The sequence below is a fragment of the Pezoporus wallicus genome, unplaced genomic scaffold, assembly GCF_028554395.1.
Source record: "Pezoporus wallicus isolate ANWC-B61680 ecotype Strahan unplaced genomic scaffold, APGP_CSIRO_Pwel_v1 contig_4485, whole genome shotgun sequence".
Lineage (NCBI taxonomy): Eukaryota > Metazoa > Chordata > Aves > Psittaciformes > Psittacidae > Pezoporus > Pezoporus wallicus.
In genome coordinates, this window is record NW_026641983.1 from 159,114 (window position 1) to 179,289 (window position 20,176).

The 20,176-nt window shown below is 39.8% G+C and overlaps 1 protein-coding gene across 1 annotated transcript in view; it reads left to right on the plus strand.

Moving 5' to 3' along the window:
• EDIL3 (EGF like repeats and discoidin domains 3) overlaps positions 1–20,176 on the plus strand; it is a gene marked incomplete at its 5' end in the record, with an annotated part of 188,367 nt that overhangs the window by 93,044 nt on the left and 75,147 nt on the right. Inside the window, one exon of the mRNA XM_057426408.1 lies at positions 7,885–8,066. Coding sequence (XP_057282391.1) covers positions 7,885–8,066 — 182 coding nt within the window. The remainder of the gene's footprint in view (positions 1–7,884; positions 8,067–20,176) is intronic.

Genomic DNA, 20,176 nt, shown 5'->3' on the forward strand with positions numbered 1-20,176 from the left:
GGTATGGCTATTCTTGAGCTTGGATTTTCTTTTCCTGTGAGTGCTGACAGCTCCTGGAAATTGTAATATTACCATTTTAAGATATACTCATCCACTCTGTGTTAAAATTGATAGTTTTTCTAGTACTATTGCTCCATGACATAAAAAAAAAAAAACCAAGTCATTTGGAATTAATTCAGGGAAAAGAGAGGGTACACTACAGTATAATGCATTTGCCACATAGATAAAGTTTTTGTGTTGCATAATCCATAAACAAAACAAAACAAAAAACAATCAACCAACCAGACAAACAAAAAAACAAACCTGCATGTCAGTAAAGGCAGATGAATATAAATATAAAACCAAGGAACTCTGAAAGTTGTAGGTATCCTGAGTTCAGGCTGAACTCCCTTAGAACACTGTTTCATTAGCAAATTTCCTAACACAGCTAGAAAGCTGCTGAGTTTTCTTCCATTCTTCGACTAAGTATTTCCATCAATACCTAAGGAAGGGAGAATTGCACAGATTTCACAAGGTTCAGCAGCAGCAGATAAAAAAAGATTATTTTTAAATGCGAGTTCCTAATTTTCATTTTCACATGCCTAAGTTAAGCTTAAAGTAAAGGAGGTAATTAATAGATCCACAAGTACACAAATTTCTTCCACACACAGCTGCTCAAGTCCAGATCCACCAGAAAATCTTGGGATTGGTAAATAGGACTTGGAATCACATACCTTTTCATGTCATTGCAAATTAAGATAATGGATTACTATTATGCGGTAATAGGGGCTCTGGTGTCTGTGTCTGCTATTCCATAAGTGTGTAACTATGACCACATAGCTAGTAGCACAACTCGAAAGCTCCTATGAATTTACCTTCTATAACATGAATGTAGGTTAATTCTTGTTAGAAGTTTTTTTAATGTTACTCCATAATTTCAGTTTCGTCAAGTTTAATTTTAGTAGTGTTTAAGTGTCTATGAGTTATGTAAAACTGATTAATGTCAGTACCTAAATATGGTAGAAATGTTATTTTTCACAGTGCCAACTTGAAATTTTTTTACATAGAGATTAATATATTACTATGAGAGCTCAGCAAAGGAGAGAAACTTAACTCCTTACTGCAACTTAATTTTGGTTTTAATTTGTAATTGCTGTTTGAAAACAAAATAATATAAGGGTGATGTGTATGAGTCAATTGCTGTATGCAGTTACTTGAATAGTGGTATAAACTCAGGAAGCATTTTGGTTCCTGACAATGGGGCTTTTTCTTCCTGAAATCACCAGGGAGTGGTAGTAGTTTTACGCTGTGGCTGTAAATTGGCCATATGGGTTATGTGTCATGGTCGAGGTTCAGCTGATCATTTTCCTGGGTTCTGCATTCTCAGCTAGCTTTTAGGATGTGTGTTCACTTAGTCAAATAACCCCTATGTCAAGGATGGCTGTGTTTTTTCACATTGTGCTGCCATGTGCTTAGTGTAAATTGTGGCTATTTGTCATCCCCAGGTAGAAAGGAATAGAAGAGGAGATAGATACACTAAAGGCTGTTTTAAGAAGAGGACTTTGTTGTTCATATTCATAGAATCAGGACAAGAAATAAAAGGAATAAGAAAGATTCAAGTGGGACTTCAGTCAAACACTATCAACAAATGTTTATTGTTGAATGCTCACTAGTGGAGCTTTTTTTGGAAAAAAAAAAGGCATTTAGCAAACATCTGTCAGAAATGGCGTAGCTGTAATGGGATGTGACATGTCTTGGGGCAGAGTCTTTTCCAGATCATTTGAAGCCATGTATTTTTCTGATAGGGATCCACAAACAGCTTATCTTCATTCTGGAAGTCCTCTTGACGGGCCAGTTCCATTAAAGGCATTTGGACCATGTTGTGGGATGCTGTCAATAACATTAATGTTATAGAGTTCAGCGCAGACATAGGAGCAACAATCACCATGGAGCAATACTAAAAAAAAGTGACTAAGTGACTTTTCTGATGACATCTTTGCAGATGCAAGATTTGAGATATACCCTTCTTTTTGAACGTAACAATAACCATGCTAGGTTTGATGACAGTCCAATAGTCCTGCCTTGGACAGTGGTCTGAAATGAATGCTTAATGAATGAGTGTAAGACAAGGGACAAGCAATAAGTAATGGTTCTTCCACTGTATTTTCCTTCCAGCTTCCATCAGTTTTCAGTTTAGGGAGTTCCTAAATCAGAAGATGTTATCTTCTTTTAATTGTACTCCTGTTGTATAGCTCCCCTCTTCAACTGTGCCGTATGTTGCAGTTCCCCAGGTGTTCGTTAATCCTTGTGCTTTTTGTCAGGAATTTACAATCCTATCCATTCTATTCAAAGAGCATAATGGAGAAACTGTCAAACTAGAACTAAGCAAATTAGTTTGAATAACATCCCTGCATTTCAGATGCAGCACTATATGAAAAAAGACATAATCTGCTTTCATTGTTTGAGTCGTCATCTTCATATGCTCCTGCACTATCCTGGAAGTCTTAAGTTTTTGCAGACTTGCTCAGTGTAAAAAAGTGCCTCTGGCTGTTCTTTAGAGGGATGTGAATCCCACTCTTTGGATTGCAGGCCAGCGTGGGAAAATGCTTATAGTCAAAGAGCCAAAGCATCTGTGTGAAGGAACAAGAAAAATAAATAGGGGGCTGAAGCCTATATTGCGTGGTAGGAGTTTATGCATGTATCAGCATTAATTACTGCAATGTCAGTAGTTATCTGTAATTCCCATTGCACTAAAACCATGATAGGGTCTACTGACACTTCTAGTAGGAAGAGAAGCTGTATCTCGCAGCCATTTCTCTGTAAAAGGCACTTTACAGAGTATGTATAAGGAAGAGAGGATTTTAGCATTATTGTGTCATGGCTATGAAAAAAACAAGCTTTACAAGGACACTGCTTCATACATTACATATGGACAGGCACTATAATAGCAGACTGCTAAATGATTGTCTGTATCCATCTAACCAACTCCAATAAAAACAAATCCATTGTTACCTGAAGAGAGCTATCCTTGACAGAACAAACAGGGCAAGGATGTGTGGGTGGCAGGAAGAACAAGATGAAGAGGAGGCTGAAGCCTAGATTACATGGTGGACAGCAGCATTAATTACTGCAGTATCAGAGGTCATCCGTAATCCCATTGTCAGTTTTGTGCTCAGCACAATTACCGTGCTATGCTAAGCGCAGCCAGAGTAATCTCATTCCAGAAAATGAGGCACTTGGAGAAAGACAGGATTGCAGATGTCTAAAGCAGATTTGTTTCCGCATGCCTTCAATTTTGCATCTGTTTGTTTGGATGATATTAGGTAGAGACAAATGAACGGAGAAAATGAAAGCTATATATTCATGCTGCAAAGGCATGTTTCATCGCCAATAACAAGAAATCTTTCTTTCTTTTGTTTCAGAGGCATAATCCTCACATTTTCAATTTTTAAACCATTTGGAGGTTTGTTTAATTTGTGGACTGACATCAGTATAAAAGTCCAAATTAAATGTACTCAAGTAACATGTTTACCCAGTGCTTTCTGCTTATTATCTCCTACAGTAGTAATTCTTTATCTTAAATAGTTTGTCTTGCCCCTGTTAAGAGAGGGAATTAGTGACATATTTCCCCATTCTAATTTACCTCTGAAGAGATACCAGTGTAAAAGACATGGCTGACTAAAACCTTCTGTTTCCTTTTGCACAAATATTTTTGTTCAGGAGGGATTTATTGTAAAATACAAGGGTGGAAGCACAGAACTGATCTTTGCCTGCGGGGTTACTTGGTCCCCATACTGTTGGTCTACAAGTGAAATCTGGACTAATGATCATTTGCTTTATGGTGCAAAATAGTACATAACTTGCCACATCTAGTTAAATTTGAGATTGTAAAAGAAGCCTTCAAGGTAGTTTTACAAACATGCCATCTTCATGTGAGTTGGTGGGGATTCTTTGGAGAACTGAAAAATTATAAATGTATCATTCACTTTGTGTTGTTGACTTTTCCCATCCTTCACAGGATCCATTCACAATCATGTAGTTATTGGTACACCTTTATGTTCTGTTGTCTTCAAGGACAATGGGGCATTGTGGACAAAGGCTTATGTTTGGTGAGAACAAAAGAAGCATCATTACTTTGGTACATACCAATTGTCACTGTAGGATTAAAACCAATACTGCTTGAGTTATTATTTTGCTATAATGACACTAAAATAACAGCTCCAGGTGACAAAATCTTCCTTGTCAAGGATCTCTATTATCAACGTGTCAGCCAGCTTTTTAATTGCTGGGTTTTGGTTATTTTTTTCAAGTTTCTAGCATCAAGCCTATTGTCATACCCCGATGTGTCAGCATTATTAATAAAACCAGTTTTCTATTTAATGACTGATGTTGACCACACTGAATTGTACAGCATCACTGTAGTGATATTACTACTCCCTTGGAGACTGCAGTTTCCGAAGCTGTCATGATTTTTGTGAAATGAACTGTGGATTTAATAGAGGCAGATGTATAACAGCAAAATATAATACAGCTTGTACTTGTTCTGCAAAATATGGATCTCAGTTTTACTTCAAAGACAATCTCTAAAAGCTGCAATTACTTCTTTCCTTCATTGTTAGTAGCCTATGGCCTATCACAGCTCTTAAGCACTAAAAGAAACAATTGATATTTTAACTTGAAGGAAAGTATTGTTTGTGTCTCAAATTGAGTATCTTGGGAAGAGGCTAGTCTGTAGCCAGTACTTTACTGATGCAAGATGTTTAATGGATCCAGAGGTGGGTTATTCAGCTGAGAGTTTTCACGCGAACTAAATTTCTTGAGAATTCAGAGAGTAATAGCCCCATTAGAGCTTTCGTAAGGAGAAAACATGACTCACAAAGCTATTGGAGTATTTGGAATTAGCATATGGCTAAGACAGGCCCATTTGCTCTGTGGTATTTGAATATCCAAAAATGTTTTCAACAACTGATTAAAGAAAGGATATTGAAAGGTTTTCTTGTCAAATAGTATCTGATTAAAAATAAAGAACTAAAGGATGGGTAAACATGCAGTCCTAACAGTGGAAGGAGCTTACTCAAAGAGTCGTGGCAAAACTTCTGCTGAAGTCCTGGGTGTTCGATAAATAAGAAAGAAAGCAAAATAGTGTGATCATTTAGGAAATGTACTTAGCATTATTAAAATGGACTGAGGAGTTTGAATCCTGAAATACAGATTGACCTGGCTGTGAAACAGAAGGTTGAAATTTGTGTGGTCAAGTTCAAAGTAAAACTACTCAAAAAAAAACAAAACAAACCCCTCATGGTGCATGTGGAGGTATATTAAGTCTCTGGAAGAGATGGCCCTGGGTGAGCTTCCTCAAGGCCCATCTGCCAGGGCTGTGCTTAGGGAATTGCTCAATTCATCTGCCCTGATGTGGTCAGAGTACATTCCCAGTTCCATGGTTTGGACCTTCAAAGAGGCTTTGAGCAGGATTAAACTTTTGCTTAATTTAAGTTTCCCATTTTATGAGAATGAGCTGATGCCCTTCAGTGAGGTGAAAAAGGTGATACTCTAAAGACAGATCTTATCAGTGTGTGCATATATATATAGGTTGTAAGGTTAATATTGCTTAGAAATTATTATCCAATGTAATATTTCACATGCATCTCGTGTTGTTCTGTTTGAACTGAACATGGGAGTGGCAAATCTTGTGTTTAACTTGCACTGAAAAACTGACAAACATGACAAACCAAAACTGGAACTGCAGTTCATATAAGCTTATGCAATGAAGTACCTGTTCCCTGAAGGTAGAGGTTTGCTTTGGATTTCAGGAATAATCCTGGTAAAGCTGAGGAAGGTAAACACTTCTGACTGTATACAGTTATAGCTGACAAATTAGAGTTAAGTGCTGTACTTGGTAATCTGACTGCCTTCAATTTAGAAAGGAAAATTCACCTGTCTTTTGTAAGGAATGCACACATATTTCAAATACTGTTTAATGCATCTCAAGCATGAGAACTAGCATGCCTTAAAATCAAAATTTCCCAGAAAGTTCTGGGCCTTAAACAGAAGCTGCCAAATCTGGGATGTCTATAGGAGATGAAGGATTATGACGTCAAATTCATGTTCTTCTTTTGAAAATTACCTGCTAAAGGAAATACCATTATTCTGGACCCCACTCAAAACTGGCCCTGATACATGCTGGGGCCCTGTCCTCATGCACTTGTTTTTCCTGTTCAGTCACTGAATAAAGCTAGCACAGCTGACAGGGTCCTGACCCTCATGCTCCTTGCTGTGAGGAGACAGAATACAGGTTCATGCTCCGTGTCAGTATTAAAGCATCTGTCAAGCCTCCATCCCACCTTTTTAACTCCTCTTGGAAGCCTTCTTCTGTTTTCTCACATTTCTATTTTTAAATCATTATTAATTCAGGATAGCTGTAAGTGGGTGGTTGATTTCACGGTAATCTGGAATCAGTCTTATATGTACATCTGTGTGTTTGCAAGTTACACATACATATAAACACACGTGTGCACTTTTTTTTCTGTTGTGAAAAGACAAAGATATTTAAGTAAGTAAATGTAAAAAACTCTTGAAAGTGCACCATTTCCCTAAAAAAGTAGAATAGTTTACCTCTGACTTGCAAGCACTTTATACACAAAAGGAATTTATTGTGATTAGTTGAAAAGATCAGAAACAGAGCTATCATTTGAGCAGGTCTTTCATTTTTTAAGTAGTGCTTGATAGCACAATGAAAAACAGTACTTTTACAACATACATGGGGCTTTTGAACACATCCTGTATTGAGCCTGCCTATGCTGGTGACAAAGAATTTGTTTTCTTCTGGTGCTGCTACACACCTGGCACAGCAGCAGGAGAGAGATGCATTTTATTGTATTTTGTGCAGCATGAACAGAGTCAAGTTCTGAATGTCAAGTGCTGAATGCACTGACATTATAGTTGGCTGATACATAACACAGAAATGTAGTACTAAACTTTATATTCTAGCCCAGATTCCTGGACTGTTAAAAATGTGGATGAAATCATTGTATGGTGCAAGTCAGTCGTTAATTCAGCGGGGCCAAGATTTCATTTACACGTATCCTGGAAGTAAGCCATTTTTTTGCCTTTAAGAAGGAGCATGTTCAGAACTGCACTTGTGTGGGTGTTTTGTTTATCTTTCCAGAGCACACCCACGTGCTTGTCCTCCCATAATCAGCTTAAAACTGCAATTTAGCTTTTGTCTCCATTATCAGTGACGCGCAGTACTTGAGGATTGTATTGTCAGTGATTCCCAGCATCATCTGCCTACCTCAGCTTCTGCTAAGAGCAGCAAGTTGCGCTGGTCACTTTTTCTTCTCTGTACCTTCATATTAATGAGGAATTTGACTCATGCCTTGATGACTTATGCCCACATGGGGTAAGGATTTTGTAGCAGTACCACTTCAGAGTTCATTCTTGGGTGCTGCTTGAGGTGAAGCACTGCCATGCTTCTGAGAAAATCAGAAGTGTAAGTATTCTGTTGAGATTTGCTGAAGTGCAGTTGACCCACAAAGCAGAAGATCTTTAATTACAGACTTTTAAATTTGCTTCTAGGAGTTATTTCCGTACTTGAATTTAAGGATCATTTTGTCATTGTATCTATGCAATCCAAACTCACAACTCTTCAGAGAGAGCAAACTCAAAGAAATTGAAAGCTAAATCAATTTCATTAATTTTGAAATAGGAATAGTTATTTGCAAGCAGTATTTTTGTACATTTGTACTCAAGTACACCTGCTACTTGAGTTTTTAAATCTCTTCTAATAAAGTATTTGACATGACAGTTTGGGTCTGTTTGTATGCTGTTTGCAATTACAGCCACTTGGGACTCAGAAGAGTTGATAATTTCAGTTGGATTCATTTATTTCCTTGTTTCCATTCACAGGATGCTCTGGCCCACTAGGAATAGAAGGAGGAATTGTGTCAAACCAACAAATTACTGCATCATCCACTCATCGGGCTCTTTTCGGACTCCAGAAGTGGTACCCATACTATGCACGGCTTAATAAGAAGGGTCTTGTGAATGCTTGGACTGCTGCAGAAAATGACAGATGGCCATGGATTCAGGTAACAGATGGAGCTGAGGAGGAAAAAAATCCCCTTGATTCAGTTGCCAGAGTCACTTAAGAAACTGATGAAGACAAGTGGTAAACTAACAGCTAGCTTCTTATTCACTGTAAAAAACGAGGCCCAGACTAAAAGGCACTATTAGTTGCAAAACAGTAATAATCTTGACTTCACAAATGCACAAATCTTTATATCTAAAAGACGTGTTCATATGTTCCATTGTGGCTCTAAACTATGGAAGCAAACTTAGAAAAAGCTGCTTTCCACATTATGTTACATTGCTTATTATTTCCTTAGTAGCATTTTGCAGCAATATCTCTTGGTAGGGATACTTTGACACATTCGGCTTTCCTTGGGCATTATTCTAGAGTGCTTTAATGTGGTTTTGGCTGTAACAGAGCTCAGAGGAATAATTTGTTGTCTCTGCAGACCTGCTCTGGGCACACAGGTTAAGCGTTGTGTGCATCATGCTGTAAGTAACAAGAACTGTTTTCATTAAAGTTGAAATAGCTATTAGTTCAGCTTCATCCATGGGGCTGAAAATATGTGGGTTTTTTCCCACTCAAGGATGTTATGGCTAGAATGATTTAAATGGCAGTGCTTCTGTTCTGGACTGGATTTCTCTGCACCTAGCAAGTGACTTCAGTTAAAGTCCTGAAGCAGTGAATATGAAATCCTGTGCCTTTATTAAAATGATGATAATGATTTATCTAGTGATTGTTGCAGCTTTTTATGTTTATGGTGTTTTCCTCTCATGTTATGTGAATTGGGCTAAGCTTTGGCATTTTCAGATGTTAGATGCTTAGAATCATAGAATAGTTAGGGTTGGAAAGGACCTTAAGATCATCTACTTCCAAACCCCCTGCCATGGGCAAGACACCTCACACTAAACCATGTCACAAAAGGCTCTGTCCAACCTGGTCTTGAACACTGCCAGAGATGCAGGATTCACAGCTCCCTTGGGCTACCCATTCCAGTGCCTCGCCACTGTCGCAGTAAAGAACTTCCTCCTTATAGCCCATCTAAACTTCCCCTGTTTAAGTTTTAACCCGTTACCCCTTGTCCTATCACTACAGTCCCTAAGGAAGAGTCCCTTCCCATCATCTTTATAAGCCCCCTTCAGACACTAGAAGGCTGCTATGAGGTCTCCATGCAGCCTTCTCTTCTCCAGGCTGAACAGCCCCAACTTTCTCAGCCTGTCTTCATACGGGAGGTGCTCCAGCCCCCTGATCATCTCATGGCCCTCCTCTGGACTTGTTCCAACAGTTCCATGTCCTTTTTATGCTGAGGACACCAGAAATGCACACAATACTCCAAGTGAGGTCTCACAAGAGCAGAGGGGCAGGATGACCTCCTTCGACCTGCTGGTCATGCTCCTTTTGATGCAGCCCAGGATACAGTTGGCTTTCTGGGCTGCAAGCGCACACTGAAGCCAGCTCATGTTCAATTTCTCATCAACCAACACCCCCACGTCCTTCTCTGCAGGGCTGCTCTGAATCTCTTCTCTGCCCAACCTGTGGTTGTGCCTGGGATTGCCCCAACCCAGGTGTAGGACCTTGCGCTTGGCATGGTTAAACTTCATAAGGTTGGCATCAGCCCACCTTACAAGCGTGTCAAGGTCCCTCTGCATGGCATTGTTTTCCCACATAGTTTGTCATTGTAGTCAACATCTTTTGCCAGTATGGTCAGTAAGTGAAGAGCGTGCTTCCCTCCCGCCACAGGAGTAGGAAAAGATGGTACCTGAGCATATTGTCTATGAGGTCTAAGCTGAACTGTCCATATGTCCCTCAGGTGTGTCTTCTTGAAGTTACCTTTGTGTACATGGCATCATTTTTTGCTCATACTCAAGTTTTTTGTACTGAATACTGTTTGTAAGCTTTCTAAGCAGTTCCCAGACATACGGGCAGAAAGCATGCAGGATTACTTGTTCATTTTTCTTTTTTGGAGAGCAGGCACAAACCACTGCTTGATGAAGTTCTCTGAAACTGGTGTGGTGAAAGTGCTGAATTTTGTCAGTTCTGAAAAATTAAACTGGTATGACTTTTTGTTATTCACTGCAGAGTGAAAACACGAAGGCCCTCTAACATATCTTAGGTCAGTTTTCTTCCATAAAGACCAGAAGGGTTAGGAATTCTCCAAAATTTATACAGTGGAAAAAGAATGAGAAAGAATAATGCTAAGGGACTTCCACAGAATTATTTTCACAAAAGGAGGAAGCTAATGTAACATTAATGGGTAATGAAAAAGTCAGTGTTGCAATAGCTTTTGGGCTGCTTTAGGGTGTGGGCATTATTAGATAAGCTGCAGAAAAAATTCAAAATCATTTAGCATTGGCCCCCTAGACATGTCTTTACTAGGAGGTGAACTAGGATGAGGATAGCTAATGGTATGTTGCTTCCATGTTTGTACTTGGCACCATGGAGGCAGCTATCAGGCGGCTGTGCAGGTTCTCCCCAGACCAGAGCAGTGTTTGCCTTGGACTTGGCTCCTTACCTGGAAAGCAAGTTGGAGAAAATGTGTCCACAAATTTCAGCCCATGGCACTAGGTTTGAACACTTTGTTCTTTTTTGGAGTTAACGACCTAATCTAGGAAGTGCCATTCCCATGCAGGTTATTCTGTAGTTTTGACAGCTATAATATGTAAGGACTTTCTAGAAGCTGATTAATTGATATGATTAATTTGTATTGAGCGCATAGCAGTCCTTTCTTTTCCTTCTAATTTTTCTTTTAAAATAAACTGGACTATAATGTTCACAAAACTTGCTGAGTTTATTTTCTTTTTTTAGTTCACAGCAAAAATAAAAAATACTTGTCATAATTTAAAACCAGAAATTTAAATCTTGAGAGGATTTTTATTTTTTTCTTTTTAATTTTCTGAAGTCTTTTCTTCCTAAAAAAATCTGGGAGCAGAAAAGCTAGAATTTTTCAGGGAGATGATACTTTTAGAGAAAAAAGCACTTTTTAGCACTCTGCAGAAGCCCTGTTTTGATTTGGCAAGTATATAGACCTCCACAGACTCACACTTTCTGCATTGCGTAGTAGTACCTTACATCAGAGAGCTGTCTTGTTCTTCAAGCATGAAATACACTCTAAGAGACAGACAGTGCCTGACCTTTGTATGGGGGAACAGTTTCTGTTGGGAGAAGAGGAGAAGCAGAAATCCCATATCTTATTTTTGAACAGCTTCTGTAATGGCCAGGGAGATAGTTCAGAAGCATTCACAGAGTTACAAAAAGTCACTCTGATCTGTGCTAGGTTCCAGGCTACATTCCTTCTGGTCTTTTGGGAGAAATGTTCCCTCTAGCAATAGCCTAGCCTGAGTTTTTACTTTATCATATCACCAGCCTGTTCCTAGATCCTAACTTGAGGATTGTGTATGGGACCTTTTCCATGTTGGTCTGAGTGATGAAGCCACGGGTCCAAAAGATGGGTCCTGAAAAATGGTGTGAAGGTTTGGCAAAGATTAAGTGGAAAGTTCCAAAACCAGAATCTCCATTTTTAGGACATGGAAATTAACATTTAGCACAGTCAACCTGAAGCAGCAGCTTGTTGCCCTCTTACAATTTCTAATATGAGATAAATTCTAAAGGAAGCTGTGTATAATGGGCAAAGTCCCACAAAGTATAATTATGTACAGGTCTGTAGCTATTTTTGACTTGTTCCATCATTATCAATTTTCTTTGTCATCTAATTTCTTTACTTATATGCATCTTGGCAAATGAAAGTTTTGAGTGCTTTGCTTATAACTCACTTGCAATGAATGCAGAGTTTTTTCTTTAATCTTTCAGGTGTCTGACACATCTGAACTAATTAGTATTCAATTTCATTTTCCCACAGTCACTCAGTGAACTGAAAATTGAAATTGCCATTTTAAATTTACACTCTCAGCATGTAATTAGTAATGGCAGTACAATGCTTGTAATTGCCTTGTGATTTAAAGGGTCAGTGACCATGTTTTTGAAAGCAAATTAACGTCAGAGTAAGTCGTATCTGCCTTTTAAAGTTCTGCTGACCTCTGTTTCTCCTCAGGCTGGCTGTGAAAAATTAGCACCTATGTGTACTGTTTACCACTTTATCGGTGACACTAAATTTTCATGTTTCCAAACAGGAGAAAAAAATCCCACACTTTATTTTTCGTAATTGTTCCTGAGATTTAACTAAAATGCTTGTTGCTCGATATAATCCCTTTGCTTTGTTCTGGTAACAGGTCTTTTTTGTCAAACCTCTTTTTTTAAGAGAGGACTGGTTTCTCTTTTCCCTTTTGTCATTTTTCATTTATGGGTATATAACAACATATTTATGGTGGAAATGTGCTTTTTCTCTTTATTCTGATTTCACTTCATCTCTGCTCCTTCCTTGTGCTTATGTATTTTTTTTCTATTCATATATATTTTGTCAAGATAATATGGATTAGAATAGACATGGCCAAGGGTAGGATTGATGTTTCTATTATCTCTCCACCATATCTGAAGTCACAGTAACTGAGAATCAGTAGCACAAACTGAACTGCTGGCAGGAGCAGGACCTTCTAAATGTTACTTCTCTCTAGTGATTTCTAACCTAGGTTAGCCATGCCTATACCCTTACGTTTCTTCTTCGCCCCCAGTTTCACCACCCAGACCTAAAATTTAACTTATTTTCCTCCTACTCATGACTAGTTTCCCTTTTGCTTCCATAATATATTATCCTCTTTTATATCACTGCAATTACTATTCCTGTGATACACAAAGACTGCAGACATGGTAAATATGCCAAAAATCATAAACTGAAACGTCATGGAGGACACTATAACATATCATGTGTAAGAACACAAGATAGATAGAAAAATTTGTTATAACTAGCAATGCAAGGACAGGCATACAGTAACAAAGTCCTAAATCAAGTCATGCATTTAAGATGTGTAGTAATTTTGGAGAAAGGATGCATATTTAGGAGCTATGTTGAGGGATGAGAGAGCAAGGTGGGTGAATATTGTCCCATAAAATAATAGTCTTGCTTCTTTATTCTTTTGAGTAGGTATGATCTTTTTGTTCTACAAATAATACCAGAGCAGTGGTTTCTGGGTCAACAGACAAACATTCCTAAATGTTAGTTTGCATCAAACCAGTAACACAAACTACCTACATTGCAAAGCCTGAAGTGGAGGAGTTCATAGCAGAGTTTCAGTGTCTCCTACACCGCATTGCAGGAGAGGCTGGGCTAGGATGGGTGATCAATGTACCAGACAGTCCTAAGAATAGTCACCTCAGAGCTAGATGATAGATGGGATTGTGAAGAGGATCCCTACTTGATGATGCAAAAATTTTAATGGCCTGCCAGTGACTGCTACTGCTTTGCGGTCCTTTGGACATGGGAAATGTTTTTACAAGGTTAGTCTTAATCAACAGCCACCAAGAGTATAAATTACATCTGGAAAATGTTAAGAAAATGAACTAATTACTGCGAATCTGGGAGCTGTGACTGAGCACCTGAACTGTTGCTAGAAACAGTTGTATGGAAATGTAAGTCATTAAACAGAAAAATAAAAAAGCTATTTTGCTATCGCTCATTAAAATAGCAGCAAACATTTCTCCAGAGGCATCAGTATGGTTACCGATTGTTTTTTAAATAAAATACGCAAATATTTAATTTTACTATTGTGAGAAGGAGTAGGATTCATTTACAAAACAGCTGGACTGCTCAGTTCAGTGTCACAATCAAAAAATGGGACATAAATTTGATTCAGGTTGAGTAGTTAGCTTTTTCCACCTAGTTTTTCTTGCATACAAATACGTCCACAATGTTTAGTTTGGGTTTTTTTCCTCTTCAAATAATTAATCCCTTTCCAGGTCTATTTCATGTATTTTATTCTTTTGGGGGAGTCAATTTCTGAATGTTAAATGTGATTTCAAAATGGAAAATCTAGAAGTCTTATTTAGACTATATGAAAAGAGCATTCTAATTCTAGCATTTGTTCCCTAACTGGCTTTCCTGAAACTACAAGCTTCAGTTCAGATGAAGGTCCATATTTTGAGATAGAACAGTTTGATGCTGCTCTCAATCCATTCTCCACCCAGCCTGTAGTTCATGCTTGGGATTGCTCTGACCTACTAAGTACAATTAGAGCAAAAAAAGTATAATTCTTTTAAAGCTTGTTCCCAGAGAAGGAATCAGAGTGATTAATTAGGGACCAATATATTAGGCATCCCATGAAATGAATGGACATCTCCATTGCCTTAGAGGATGTGCACAGACTCGGCATGCTGCGTGATGACAACATTCATCCAGAGAAAACAGTGCATGAGGGTCTTCCTTAAGCATTCACTAAAAATTTACCTGAGAAATAAATAGATTATCAGTGTGTTCTTAGATACGATGTTTACATTAATATAGTTGAAATACAGTGGATTTGTACAGCACAGTGATGAGGATACTTGTTTGAGAATATCTCAGTTCTAGTTTCTATTCCAGAAGGCATGTTGGTAATATATTTAGTGATTAGTGAGAATGCCGGGGTTTTGTTGGCGTTTTTTCGTTTGTTTTGGGGTTTTTTTGTTTTGTTTTTTTTTTTTCCTTTTTTTTTTAATATCTAAATATATTGGAATAATGTTTCGGGGGGGGGGGGGGGGTAGAATGTTTTTATTTGTGACTTAATTTTTTTTTTTTACACAAGTGTCTCCCATACCACCTGTGGTTTCAGTCCCACCTCTGGCATTTCAGCCTCACATGTTGGGGGTTTGCAGTCCCTTATATTGCTGTAGTTAATTGTGTATCTGTGAATGTCACAAATCTAATCATAATCACTGTGAACACAAAAAATGCTCTTACAGTAAAAATCTGTAAGTTCCATCATTCTTACCCTCAAGCAGGAATCAATAATGTATTGGGTAGTGTTGTTTTGTTTTCTCCAAAAAAAAAAAGGCAAGGAAAAAATCAACAGATTCTACATCCTAATTCCAAAGAGCAAGTATACACCAGGTGATAACTATTTGCTAATAAAATGATAAAACCCAAAATACACAGAGGTCTTGCAGAACATTCATTCAGACATCTGTTAATGAGAGCTCTAAGCAAACTACCATCTGTCAAACCATTCATTTTGTCAAAGTTCATTTCCTCATTCATGGGTACTGTTGTATCAGCTTCCAAAAATACCTGTCATCATAGATTAAATGTTTAGTATTACTTAATATAGCTCTCAGTTTAGTATAAAATGGCCAAATGAACCTTATAAAATACAGTCTCAGAGTCATCAGGTAAGGTGACTCGAACCATATAAGAAGACTTAATTTGCTAAATACTGAAAAAACTATTAAATCTCTGTTTTTTGCTTCTGTTTTTTTTTTTTTTTTGGTCAATACTCCAAAATTTTACTTAATGTCATAGGAGGATTTCCCTGGGGGATATTTATGACGTACCTGAAAGCCCTCGGCAGGGGAGAACAGAAACTAATAATGAAAGTGCAGCTGAATTCTCTCAAAACAATCCCACATAGGACCTCTGAACTACAGGAATTAGGAGAGATCTTCAGCTAGTCAAAAACTGCCATAACTTCATTGACTTCAGTGGGCTCACTGCCAATGTTAGCTAGCTGCAGATCTCTCTCAGCACCTATGCATTTAATTTACAGGATAAAAACAATTTATGTACTGAAAATGGACAAGAAAACAGAAGGACTGGGAGCCTATTTCTGAGTGTAATCATCCATATAGGCCCTCATGTCCCATATCTAGGTGTCTATTTGATTTCGTCTTCTATCTCCTAGGTTCATTTTTGTACACCCAAACACCCATACACAGACATCTGTCACACAACTTCTGATTGAGGTTCAGATATACAAAAGCAGTCAGTTCAGAGTTAACATCCCCATGGCAACTGAAACTTGATGATGTTATGAACACTATCCATAACACGCTCTGTCAGGTTGTCTGCCAGCCTTAACTCATTATTTCATGTAATATGGCTGAATAACTGAAGTAACAGTACTTTTAAACACCCTGTTTTGTGCATTTGTAACACCTTCCATTTTGACTTAATGTTTTTTTCCACATTTGCCATCCTGATATTAAAAGTAATAGAACCAGCAAGTGGTGACAGAATTAAGCAAATCTGTGCCTGTCTGGTTTCTCATGTCCGTAGTAAGATGCATGCACAGATGCCCCAGCAGTCCTGTGGTGTGTCACCAACTGCAATGCAGTGGTGTGTGTGCATCACAGTTCTGTGGAAATTACAGCCTGGAGAAGAGAAAGCTCTAGGGAGACCTTAGAGCAGCTCTCAGTGGCTAAAGGGGCTACAAGAAAACTGGAGAGGGGCTTTGTACAAGGGCCTGTAGGGACAGGACAAGGGGAGTAGCTTTAACATAACAGAGAGGAGATTGAGATGAGCTCTTAGGCAGAAGTTCTTCCCTGTGAGGGTGCTGAGGCTCTGGCACAGGTTGCCCAGGGAAGCTGTGGCTGCCCCATCCCTGGCAGTGTTCAAGGTCAGGTTGGACGGGGCTCGGAGCAGCCTGGTCTAGTGGAAGGTGTCTCTGCCCATGGCAGGGAGTTGGAACTGGATGAACTTTCATGTCCCTTCCAGTTCAAAATACTCTGTGATTCTATGGTAAATGATACTGTGCTGAGGTGTGATAACCAAACAAGTTGTATTGTATGTTCCAAACACTCACTTTCAAAACCAGTAAAGAAAATAAGCCTCACTTACTCTTCTGCTAGGCTTGGCTTTTAGAAAAAGCTGTTTCAAGTTACTTCATTACATCCTAATACATTGGTTTTTTTTTCTGTGGTACAGAGGCATTTATATACCTTTACTTCTGTGCTGATGGCCCCAGAGCAGTTATGTATATGATGAGTTCGTATGTGTGTAGGTAGGTCAGAGAAATGCAGAGCAATCTGCAGGGTAAAAAGAGAGTACAGCTATAGCTGGGGAGAAGCAAGCATGTGGTCCCTTGCTGCACCTTTGTATTTCTCTGTGATTTTACAGCTGGTGGGAAAAATTACTGGTTTGTACATGTTGAAAGTATGGGAAGTCACCAGTACCATGATACTGCAGTGGAAAGCAAGGGCTAAAGTAAATCCGTAGTCCTTGACTACCCTTGGAAATGATGATGCGTGCCTTGTCATCTCAAAAACCTTTTAATGTCAGTGGAACATCAATTCTTTGGATTGAAAAATGGGAGTGTATTTTACCTTGCACTCTTATAACCTTCTTATTCTATGAGCAGTTAAAATAGAGACATTGTTCAAGTCTTGAATCTTTCAATGAGAATTTTCAGATTTTGGGTTTTTCTCTGTGTATTGAAATACTGTCCTGGGTTCAGCAGTAGCAGTCATGTTTCTCCTTTGTGTTAGCTGGTGCAGTGCTGTGTTTTGACTTCCAGCCTGGGAACAGTGCTGGTGATACTGATGTTTTCGGTTATTGCTAAGTGATGTTTACCCTGACCAAGGACTTTGTGAGGCTCATGCTCTGCCAGGGAGGAGGGGAAGCTGTGAGGAAGCAGAGACGGGGCGCCTGACCCAGGCTAGCCAAAGAGGTATTCCATACCACAGCACGTCATGCCCGGGGTGGGGGGTAACTGGGAGTTACCCGGAAGGACAGGGGCTTCCAGGTGGGACTCGTTTCTTGGCCGGTGGTATCGTATTCTCTTCCCTTGTTATTTTCACTTATCATTGTTGTAGTTAGTAGTAGCGGTGGTGATTTGTGTTGTACATTGGTTGCTGAACTGTTCTTGTCTCAACCCGTAGGAGTTGCACCCTTTCGATCCTCCTCCCCATTCCTCCGGGAGCGGGGAAGGGGAGAGCCCCGGGGGGGATGGGGAGGGGCAGCCTCGATTGCTATCAGCCCAGCACTACTTACTGGGAGTGAGTAAACAAGCTGTCTGGCTAGGGTTTAAACCACAAAAGTTCTTTTGGCTCTCAACATGGGGCACGAGGGGTTGAGATAACGACAGATCTGTCCGAATTAATAGTCACTTGTCACAATGCTGATTTATTGGCCCTCAAGGTTGTTCCTCTTGATCTCACAGTTTCAGTATATCGTATCTTACTTCCATTCGGTATTTGCTGTATTAGTGTTTTTCACGTGTGGGGCATGGGCTAAGGTTTTTGTCTCATTGTACTTTATGGTAATGACTTGTAATACAATAGAATCATTGATCATGAAACTGATCTGGCTTATGTTCCCAGTGTGGTCACCACCTTTATACTTTGGGAGGTATATGATGGAGGTGCTTAGCAATTACACATCTTTTTTCTCCTTCTCAGGTGCTCAACCTGTGAAGGAGACATCCTTTTACCCTCCCAGTCGTCCCCCCAGACCATTTACATTTTGAGAGTTTTGAATTTTTTGAATGGCCTTTTAATGCTGTTGAGACTTGTTTGCTGATGGTGATGGGAATCACCATGCTAGCACGCATACAGAGTGTGTTTTGCCCACGACTGATTTCAAGAGTTAAGAATGGTCAGGTTTGGGTCTTGTCTGGGGTCAAACGACGATGTAGGAGGACCAAGAGATTTTCCCTGAGGCTGGACAGCCATGAGTGGCAGGGTGTGTGGGACAGTATGGGCAAGTATCCAGGTCAGTGGGCCCCTCCAGTACTTTGGAATTTCACCACCGAACAACTGCAAAATCCAGAAGAATTAGTAAAACACTTAAATGAGGTGTGTGGTCATTCTGGCCATACCAGAGATGGACAAATCACGGCAACGTGCTGGGGCTTGGCCTATGCTTACAGGGCCTGGTTCAACACTATCCAGCACCTTCAAAAGCAAAAGAATGTCGGTGGATCTGAGGACAAAGCAACAGTCAGCGCAGCAACTCCAGCTCCAAGCACAGCAGCTGCACCACCCCCAGCGACAAGTACAGTCGCTACTCAAACTTTAGCTGCAATGAACAGAGCAGCTACCCCAATGGCAAGTATAGCAGCTGCTCAAACTTCGACTGCAACAGACAGCGTGGTTACCCCAGCTCCAAGCACAGCAGCTACACCACCCCCAGCAACAAGTACAGTCACTACTCAAACCACAGTGATAATCACTGCAGCCAAACCAGAGGACCAATTCATACCAATATCGGTTGCCCCTGTACACAAGAGAACAAGCAAAAAAGAGGCAAGAAGGGTGAAGCAAGATGAAGAACCAATGAATTCACCACCCGGTCTAGAATCTGATCAGGAGTCATCATCATATGATGAAGAAGAAGAAGAAGAGGTAACTTCTCAACCTCGGACCTCAACAGAATGTGCAAAAAGATTTTACCTATCAACCAGGGAAGCACATCTTCACCTGGTTGCTCCGATGCTGGGACAATGGGGCCAATGGTCACGAACTAGAAGGTACAGAAGCCAAGCAGCTGGGATCACTTGCTAGAGAAGGGGGAATTGACAAAGCAATTGCAAGAGAGAAAAAGTCCCTCAGCCTTTGGAGGCGGCTCTTGGCAGCTGTGCAAGAAAGGTTTCCATACAAGGATGATGTTATGAGTCGTTCGGTCAAGTGGACTACTATAGACAAAGGCATCCAGTCTCTGAGGGAATCAGCCATTGTAGAGATGATCTATCACATCAAGCCGAATAATGGGGATATACCCATAGATCCAGATGAAGTTGAAGGTACACGACCCATGTGGTGAAAACTTACACGGAATGCACCATCATCATATGCCCATTCATTGGCAACAGTAACCTGGAATGACATAGTACCACTAACAGTGGATGAAATGGTTCATAAACTCCGAGAGTTCGAAGACAATCTCACCCCTTCCATCATTTCAACTGTGGAAAAACTGTCCCAGGACCTCAAACAACTGAGGGACGATCTATCTGATTTATCCAGCTCCTCACGTGTACCAACACAGGTCTCAGCTATTAACAAAAGGCGTCCTATTGTTCCAGAGAGGAGATACAGGAGGTATACGCCACGGGGTACCCTATGGTTTTACCTGCTGGATCACGGAGAAGACATGACAAAGTGGGATGGAAAACCTACTTCAGCTTTGGAGGAACGGGTGAGTGAACTGAAGAGGGGAGCAAGGGCCAAGACTGATCGTCCCATGAGAGCTACGGCTTCAGTCTCTGGTGAGCAGTTTCCCAGATGGAATGGAAGAGCTGATTTTACTCCAGCTCCTGTGATAATGAAGAA